We start from the raw sequence: 10,000 nt of genomic DNA, 5'->3' as shown, positions 1-10,000 counted from the left end.
GGGCCACATAGGAAGAAAAAATATATTTTTGCCATGACGAGATTAAACTCGACATGTCGAGAATAAAGTTGAAATATCATGTCGCCTTTAATCTCGACGTGTCGACTTTAAAGTCGACATGCCGACATTAAACTCGAAATACAGTTTAAACATACAGTTTAAGCTATGTACACTTCCCACAACTCCAATATTTGACAACCATGAATCTCAATATCCATTTACTAAGACGCCAAATTGGCAGATATGCATATAAGTATAGTATAGTATATATACTCTTTTGATCCCATGAGGGAAATTTGGTCTCTGCATTTATCCCAATCCGTGAATTAGTGAAACACCTACTGGTGGCCTTCTGGTTAGCGCTTCTGACTTCCGGAGGGTTGCCGGTTCGAACCCCGACCAGTAGGCACGGCTGAAGTGCCCTTGAGCAAGGCACCTAATCCCTCACTGCTCCCCGAGCGCCGCTGTTGTTGCAGGCAGCTCACTGCGCCGGGATTAGTGTGTGCTTCACCTCACTGTGTGTTCACTGTGTGCTGAGTGTGTTTCACTAATTCACGGATTGGGATAAATGCAGAGACCAAATTTCCCTCAGGGGATCAAAAGAGTATATATACTTATACTAAACTTACTATACTATACACACACACACTAACACACCCATGCACACTCACATTCATGCTATTGTCACTGTGTGTGTCTGTGTTACTCATGCTGTGTCTGTGTCACTCTTAAGTTATAAAGTCTCTATGAAGTTATCTGTTCCTGTCTCTCTGTATTCTGTCAGAGTGTATAATTAGTGTGCTTCAGATTCAGAATGACTTGAGTGACTGAAACCTCTTTATCTTTCCCCCTCCACACACACACACACACACACACACACAGCTAGGTGACCTGGAGAAGAAGCATGGCATGCTGGAGATGAATGCTCGTAGTCTGCAACAGAAGCTGGAGTCCGAGAGAGATGTCAAGCAGAGGCTCATGGATGAGGTGCAGCCTGTCTCAAAATACACCACGCCTGTCTAACTCATTTTTCTCATTTTCGATTTTTGTTTCAGACAAATCATTCTCACAGCATCCATTTTAAAAAAATGCAAACTCTTCAAATCAACCATTTAATTTAAGCTTATTTCAATAATGAATGAGAACACTTAAAGTTTCTAAAAAAGGGTGCTAGAGTTAGCTAACATGGAAGCAAACTCTGTCCATGTTCCATCTGAGTGTTCTGTCTGGGTGAGAAGCGTTTCAGAAGCAGAGTTTGTCCATGTCCGGTTCTGTGTGAGTGTTCTGTCTGAGTGTGAAGAGTTCCAGAAGCAGATTCTGTCCGTGTTCCTTTCTGTGTGAGTGTTCTGTCTGAGTGTGAAGAGTTCCAGAAGCAGATTCTGTCTGTGTTCCGTTCTGTGTGAGTGTTCCGTCTGAGCAAGAAGAGTTCCAGCAGGAGATGCTGTCTGAGTTCTGTTCCCCTGTAGACACCAGCCGCTCTGCTTTCTGCACTCAGACCTTTCTTATGTAACTCTCCACACCAACTTCCACTTGTCTTAACTGTCAGTGCTGAGGCTTATGTAACACTAAGGGAGAATTAATATAGATGCTCTTAATATAGTTCTCTCTCCTTTGTCTTTGTCTTACTCTGTCTATTTTCATGTTTGTGTGTTTCTATTTGTGCATGTGTGTGTGTGTGTGTGTGTGTGTGTGTGTGTGTGTGTGTGTGTGTATGTGTATGCACATATAGCAAGCGAAGCTGCAGCAGCAGCTGGACCTGCAGAAGAACCACATATTCCGCCTGACGCAGGGTTTGCAGGACGCTCTGGACCAGACTGACCTGCTGAAGACCGAAAGGACAGACCTGGAGTACCAGCTGGAGAACATCCAGGTACCGAGAATTGGAGAGGGAGTGCGTTCTAAGAGAGAACATCTGTTCTGGCTAGGCAACACCTGAAGAACATTCGATTACAGAAGATTCGAGAGTGTCCTAAGAGAGAACATCTGATCTGGCTAGACAGCAGCTGCAGAGCATTCAGTTAAAGAAGTTTAGAGAGAGAGTGTGTCCTAAGAGAGAACATCGCCCTACTACAGAGAGTATTGTAAGAGAGAGCATTTGTTCTGTCTAGACAACAGCTAGAGAACATTCAGGCAAAGACCATTCAAGCAGAGCACACCTCACTATAGCACATCTAGAACCTGACAGAACCTCAAGGTAAAGAGCAGTCATGCACAGAATACTGAGCTAAAGAACAGGTTAGAAGAGAACGTCTTGAACATCTTAGAATATTCAAGTAGAGAAGATCTCACTGGTGCAGTTGTGGAAACTCAAAGAGCTCAAAGAACTAATGAATACAGTCGGCCAAAAACTTGGCCGAACTTTTACCCTTCTCTACCCCCTCCTGAGTCTCTGATCGTCAGCATGAATCCTTCATGTGACTGTGAGCTGACAGTGCTGCTCTGGCGCCCCCTGCAGGCTGTGTACACCCAGGAGAAGGTGAAGATGGAGGGAACCATCACTCAGCAAACCAAACTCATTGACTTCCTCCAGGCCAAGGTGGACCACCCGTCAAAGAAGAAAAAGGTTACACACATTACACATAAAGGCAACCTTTTAAATACACACTTCAATTTCCCTAACTGTGTGCCTTTGATCAATGAGCAACACATGCAGCCATGCCTTCTGTTCATTATCAAAGCAGAGATATGATATGATATGATATGTATATGATATGATATATAATGAAACTGGTAGATGTCTTTGGAATATGACTTATTTGCCTCATCTAATATAGATACTGACCACACTGTACCATTCATCAAAGGTTGCTTTCTGCTTTGTGTAGGACTTGCATGTAAAGATGTCTGAGCCATGTTTACAAAGATCACATAGTCCTCTGGTAAATCATCTCTTTAACAATATCTAACATCCCTGTTGAAGGAATGCATCTAATTACTGATGTCTCTGTAATCTACTTATGAGTGTAGAGAATGCCTTTGAAAATTCCCATTAATGTCTTGCCTTGTGTTGCTTTGTGTAAATACCTTGATATAATCTCTATTGACTATCCTTAAATGGCATGCAGACTTTCTCTCTAGAATGGCCTTAGACAAAGCCTCTAGAATGTTCTTCTAGAGCCTCGCCATAGAACACAAACTGGGAATTTACTCAAATACATCTCTAAACAATACCTAAGTACCATTTTTCTTTAAAGCAGCACTATGTGAGTTTTGGTTTAAAATGAGCTAGCTACCTAAAAGGCACCTGAAGCCATGCAAACCCCACCCAAATGATTAGGCCTATTGGCACTAGAAGCTTGCTAACTGGTGTCTTTATTTTGATTATATAGTCCCCAGCAGTGTCATGCTGTGAAAGGTTTGATTTAATTTAATTGCCAACTTAATTGCCAGATAATGGCATTCCATAAAAAAAAATGCATTTTTTTGCATAGCGTTGCTTTAAATGTCATAAGACATTTTTTGAGAGCTTCCCTATAATGGGACCTCTCAAAAAAAAGTCCCTGAAGGAGAAACATTCTAAGAAAATACATGTTGAGTGTTTCCACGGCGACTTGAACGTCGTTAACCCATGCATGCCTATGTAGCAGGGAATCTTTGGTGGTCGCCGGAGAGAGGACCTGCTGGCTGCACTGGCCGCCCAGGGGCAGGGGCAGGGGCAGGGGCCCAATGCGTCCGCTGTGACCCCCGTGCCACTGCAGTACAGTGATCTGAAGAACGCCCTGGAGAAGGAACGATCCCGCTGCTCAGACCTGGAGGACGCCTTGCAGAAGACCCGCCTGGAGCTGAGAGATGGTGAGGAGCCATCGGGGGCGTGGGACTCTTTCTCTCTCTCTCTCCCTCTCTCTCTCTCTCTCTCTCTCTCTCTCTCTCTCTCTCTCTCTCTCTTTCTGTCTCTGTCTCTCCCTCTGTGATTACTGTGCCACGACATAGTAGGCCTATTTCTAACATGTAGAAAGTTGCTTTATGCATCCTACCAGCAATGGCGCTACTGTACCATTTGCTACCGCTAACCAGGGCTTTGAACCGATTTTTTCCGAACAGAAACGGAATTATAACGTTTCCGGTTATGAGTTCCACCAATAAATTGACGTTCCCGAACCGGTTAGAACAAAAAAATACTGTTCTTGGAACGGTTAATTTCGTTCCTGTCAGCTGTTTAATGCTATAGAATTATTTGTTTGTTAATGCAGCAGACAGAGAGACCCTGCTCTGCCCTTCAGCAAAGCTAGCAGCTTCTTAAATTGCTGCCAAATGAGCGATTAAGGCTCAGCAGGAAGCATCTCTGTGATTGAACTCAGGCTTGAGTATGGCTTGGCCCTGTCATGGCAGATTAGTACATTTCCATAGGGGAAGACATCTTAAGAGCTCCTGGCTCAACCCTCATGAAAATTCATGCGTTTACTCAGGTGCAGGACATGCAGCTATACAGAGACAGACAGACTAGCTACACTGGGTGTGCTACTGAAGTGCTCCGTTTTCAGGGCAAAATGTATTATTATTATTATTATGAATATACCTTGGTACATCAACATACATAATACAAATTAAGTATCACACTATCATCTGATTTGTATCTCTTTACAATATAGACTTAGTTGGGTAAATTCTATATGAGTATAAATGAGGCTTTCTTAACCTTATTAGTGATACAGAGTATTTATTTGGAAGAACCCAAACCCTCTCCACCCCACCACGTAAAAATTGTTTCAGAATTTATTTTTTTCCCTGAATGTACGCACCGCTATCACGCCTGGTGTAGCCAGTTCCATTGATTGCAGTGGAAGCTCATTTTTGCAGCAGACGCTCCAGGAAAGGATTGCTTCAGTTACGTGACTGGTGTTGCCTGCCTGTGAGACCTCCATAGACATATGGAGTGTTCCCCTTAGCAAACACCCCATTTCATCTAGAACATTTAGTCCAATTTAGTCCATTTAGTCTCAAGGGTTCTTACAGAGTGTTTGAATGATATATTTTCTGTAACAAAAATGTTAATTTATCCAATTTATTTGTCCAAGATCAAGGGTTGTAATCCAGTGTCATAATTAATTTAGTTTTTGAGAGAGAGAGAGAGAGAGAGAGAGAGAGAGAGAGATTTAGCCCCTTTTTACAAATCAGCTCAACTCTCTCTCACCACCTGGGATGACCTTATGTCTTTCTCCCTCTCTCTCTGTTTCTCTCTCTCTCTGTGTGTCTGTTTTTCTCTCTCTCTCTCTCTGTCTCTCTCTCACCTCCTGGGATGACCTTATGTCTCTCTCTCTCTCTCTCTGTTTCTCTCTCTGTTTCTCTCTCTCTGTCTCTCTCTGTCTCTCTCTCACCACCTGTCCTGGGATGACCTTATGTCTCACTCTCTCTCTCTTTTTCTCTCTCTCTGTCTCTCCCTCTCTCTCTCACCACCTGTCCTGGGATGACCTATGACCTATGTCTCCTGGGATGACCTATGACCTTATGTCTTTCTCTCTCTCTCTCTCTCTCTCTCTGTCTCTCTCTGTCTCTCTCTCACCACCTGTCCTGGGATGACCTATGACCTAATGTCTTTCGCTCTCTCTCTCTCTCTCTGTCTCTCTCTCTCACCACCTGTCCTGGGATGACCTATGACCTTATGTCTCCTGGGATGACCTATGACCTTATGCCTCCTGGGATGACCTATGACCTTATGTCTCTGGCCTCTCCCTACCGCAGCTCTCCAGTGTAAGGCGCTGGATCACGGGGGCACCCCTGCCACCCCTGGGCTGGGCCGGCACCAGCTCATGATGTCCACCAAGTCCAACAAGTCCCCTGAGCACCAGCCCAACCCGGGACCTCTGGGCCCCTCCAGCTCTGGACGCCGCAAGGAGAGCACCAACGAAGGTGAGTCCCTCCGAGAGTGGACTCAGAGCTCATCCCTATAAGCATCCTACACAAATCTGCACATCCGACACAAATCTACTCATGCTAAATAATAGTTAGATCCTCTAATAGCTCAAAAGAATGTCATTCACCAACTCCACACAATATATCCACAACCAACTCCACACAATAGATCCTTACCTAACTGAACACAATATCATTCACCAACTCCACACGATAGATCCACAACCAACTCCACACAATAGATCCTTAACTAACGGAACACAATATCATTCACTAACTCCACACGATAGATCCACAACCAACTCCACACAATAGATCCTTAACTAACTGAACACAATATCATTCACCAACTCCACACGATAGATCCACAACCAACTCCACACAATAGATCCTCTACTTACTCAATACAAGAGATTCTCCACCAACTCAAAACAATACACTCCTCATGGAACACAATTCTCTACTAACTCAACACAATAGATCCTTCACCAACTCAACACAATAGATCCTTCACCAACTCAACACAATAGAACCTTCACCAACTCAACACAATAGATCCTTCACCAACTCAACACAATAGATCCTTTATCAACGGAACACAGTAGGTCTACTACCACTACTACTACTAGCATATCCCATTATGCTTACTGTAAGCTGGACAGACACTGTGCGATTTCGATCCGATTTTAGCCCTACTTCAGCTGGCTCTGAGAAACAGGCTCTGAGAGTCGGGCTGAATTCCCGCCCAATCGGTTGTCGTTTGTCGTGCAGTTTGAGCAGTCTGTGAATGTCCATTGTGAGCACAGTAGGCACGACCAATTAAAACGTGTGGTCAGTTACTGAATCGCACAGTGTCTACTTCTCTACTGATACATCTCAGTACAGATAAAGGTATTGCGCTTACCTGCACTTACTGAAACACACTCTACACAGACTGTTAAACTGAAAAGGCAAACCTGGTGTTGAGCTCTTCTACTTCTCACTGCTGGTCTCTCTGATCCCTCTCTCCCCGATCTCTTCTCTGCTCTCCTCCTCTGGTCTGCCTATGAATCATCCACTCTCTCACACCCCAACAGACAAAAGAAGGGTGACTTTCGAAAGTAAGTTCAGTTGTAACGGGCTGAGGTAGCCTAGAGTTCTTTTCATGTTTTCATCTTTTTTTTTTTATCTTCCCAGATCGGAGCCGTGTCTGGACTAGATCTGGTCTAGATCCTGGCCCGGAGCTGGCCCAGATCTGTTCTAGACCAGTTCTAGATCAGTTCTAGACCAGTTCTCGGTCCCTATCTGGGTCCCTGTCCCCTTTTGCTCTCCCCTAATACTCCCCTAAAGCACTAGCACAGACTAGCCATGGCGGCTGGGCCAGATTTAGAAGCTCTGCACCAGAATCCAAACGACACATAAGGACATGGAGAAGCTCGGTCAAGATATTCTTATTTGTATGACAGCTCCACTTCCTCCTAAATTAGCAACGCTAGCAAAGACTGTGACTGTGGGCACCTTTAAGGCTATGACTGCTCTGGCAGAGCAATGGATGTTGCCCCAGCAGATATTTCTTTTATTTATTAAAGCTGCAGTTGGCAAGATTTTTTTCATCATATTCACTGAAACCGACACTATGCTCCGACAGAATCACAAATCAGCCGGTTTTAAGAAAACAAATGCACTTCTACCTCCACCTAGAGCCTGTTATTTGTTTTGCAAAAATCCACAGCTCCCGGTTCTTCTGGTCCAATCAGAGCAGGGCTATGTGAGATCTGACTGTCAATCACAGTCTGGTGCAGTCTGGTGCGCACTGACGACCATGAACTCGATGAGAGGGTGCTCGGTGGTAGTGGGGGAGGGGCATGCGAGTTATAAACATTGAACATTTTGGCTAAGTCCCCTCAATCTGTCAGACTTGCCAACTGCAGCTTTAAAACAAAAAACAAACAAACAAATAAACAAAAACACGTCATGAGTAGAGTGCACAGTGAGTATGCTCTCCTTTCTCTGAGTGCAAGGCTTTGTAAATCTGAAGCATGCGGCCCCTCTTTGAGTTCTTTAGTGAATTATCTCCCCCTGGTTAATCCTCCTGCCGAGCCCATCTCTGGGAGTCAGAGATTGCATGTGCCATTCCCTCTGCTTCCCGCTGCGGGACCAGAAACGCCTCAGATGATGATGATGATGATGATGAGCCTGCTCCTGTCCCTGTCTCTCTCTCTCTCTGTCTCTCTCCCTCGCTCACTCTATCTCTCTACCTCTCTCTATCTCTCTCTCCCTCACGCTCTATCTCTCTCCCTCTCTCTATCTCTCTCTCTCTCTCTGCCCCCTGCTCTCTCTCTCTCTCCCACCCTCTCTCTCTCTCTGCTCCTGCTTTGTTGACCCCTCCCCATCTCACTCCTTAGGTGGTCACAGCATTACTATTTAATTGTCTTCTGATATCTTGTCTTATCGATAAACATACATAGACAGACAGCATTATACAATATAAACGGACACAGTTTGAAACCAGGTATAACTGTCTACATAATCTGATATTCTATCTTTTAGAAAAGCAGGTATAATCTCATAAAGTCACAATATCATAAAGTGTGCAGTTTAAAGTATTTTATTGGTTCAAAACCTAGAATAAATGCCTACACGTTGAGTGAAACACGGGTATCCTCTCAGCATAAAGAAATATAAATATTCAAATAAATATGTTTTCGTCAATGTTTTTGTTTTCATCACTGATGAACTAATTTTCTGTAATGTTATACTGTAACAGAAGCTGTTTTAGCCATCAAAGTAGTGTTTGGTTGTGAACAAATTTCAGTAGACATATAATATGCCATTGTTACAAATCACAGTCTCTGACAGAGTTAGATTCCGACACTATGCCTGCATTGCAACACATTGCAACATTGCCACTATGCCCCTTGGGCATCATGCACCCTGGCACACGTCTATTATCTCATATGTGGATGAATTATGTTCTAGTCTGATAGCAGATTTGGCAAAGATGTTATTAGCTGGATGGCAACACAATCTGAAGCGGTATCAGGATTTGTCTGGATTGAGTCTGACTGAGTCAGCTCTTATACAAGAGGGAACATATTCTAAATAAGACCACTAGAGGGAGCATATTCTATAAGACCACTCATCAGACTGAGGTTAGGGTCTTAAAGTTTCATTAAGTCTTGTGTTAGTCAGTCAAAGTCAGGTTTCTCTTTTGTCTTAAATCATGTTTTGGAGGCAGCGAACAGCATTTTCAAATGCACAGGAGAGATGCTACATTGTTAGTGCTATAGTAAGGGGAATTCCCACCGCGGCTAATCAACAACCAAGCTTATACCGACAAAAACAAAATCACTAACAAATAAGCCTTTGTGACCAAAAAACTGTTTATTTAATTAATGTACCTAAGTCTATCGGAGAAGCCAGGTGAGGTTGCTGGACCCTACAACAGATGGGAGCAGCTAGCTAAAGCTCAACATGGAGAAAAGGACAGGAAATGCATAAATAAATGCATAAATAAAAAAATAAATAAATAAATAAATACATAAATGACAAAAAGGCAAAGGCAAAAAAGAAAACACACAGCTTGAGGGGAAGGAAAATAAACAGCAGCAGCAACAACAACAACAACAACAGCCCCAAGACGTTCTTCAGAGACGTGACAAAGTCAGGACTCCTTCATCTCCGGCGGTTGTGATGAATAGACTAATTTAGCCGTCATTGTGTGGACAGCCGCTCGGCGTGTTGTCGGCCTTTTTCTCCGACCCTGACAATGGAGGAACTAATTCCCTGAGCCGGGGTGCCAGTGAGTAATTACAGGCTTGCTCGAGATAATTATGAGTCTCGGAACACTCTAGAAACTCCCACGCTCGGCATTTTGGCCTTAAAATGTCCCCCAGCTCACCCAAAGATAGTGTCTGGGTAGCAGTTTTAAATGATGATGATAATGATGAGGATGATGATGATGATCTGGAAGTACTGTGGAGGTAGCAGAGGACTATCTATCTGCCTTACCACATAGAGAAAGCACTCTAATATGTCCTAAAACAATCTGTGTGTCTTGATACATGTCGTAATTGTAATAAAATACAGTAAATCTCCCCCAGGTTTAAAAGAACAGGGACAGCTCTGTCTGTTATATCTGTGGGAGAACTTCTTTACATGTTGTGCAAGT

The 10,000-nt window shown here is 43.7% G+C and overlaps 1 protein-coding gene across 1 annotated transcript in view; it reads left to right on the top strand.

Moving 5' to 3' along the window:
• citb (citron rho-interacting serine/threonine kinase b) overlaps nucleotides 1-10,000 on the top strand; it is a 62,566-nt gene that overhangs the window by 41,708 nt on the left and 10,858 nt on the right. The window contains exons 18-23 of the mRNA XM_076269798.1: nucleotides 883-987; nucleotides 1,730-1,870; nucleotides 2,426-2,563; nucleotides 3,588-3,792; nucleotides 5,680-5,847; nucleotides 6,927-6,950. Of these exons, the coding sequence (XP_076125913.1) occupies nucleotides 883-987; nucleotides 1,730-1,870; nucleotides 2,426-2,563; nucleotides 3,588-3,792; nucleotides 5,680-5,847; nucleotides 6,927-6,950 (781 nt within the window). The remainder of the gene's footprint in view (nucleotides 1-882; nucleotides 988-1,729; nucleotides 1,871-2,425; nucleotides 2,564-3,587; nucleotides 3,793-5,679; nucleotides 5,848-6,926; nucleotides 6,951-10,000) is intronic.

The sequence above is a fragment of the Alosa pseudoharengus genome, unplaced genomic scaffold (assembly GCF_046254945.1).
Source record: "Alosa pseudoharengus isolate Yale_2024_CS ecotype anadromous, Long Island Sound unplaced genomic scaffold, YU_APseudo_1.1 YU_APseudo_1.1_scf_6, whole genome shotgun sequence".
NCBI classification, from domain to species: Eukaryota; Metazoa; Chordata; class Actinopteri; order Clupeiformes; family Clupeidae; genus Alosa; species Alosa pseudoharengus.
The sequence above is the reverse complement of the archived record's forward strand: the minus strand, read 5'-3'. Positions and strand labels throughout refer to the sequence as shown.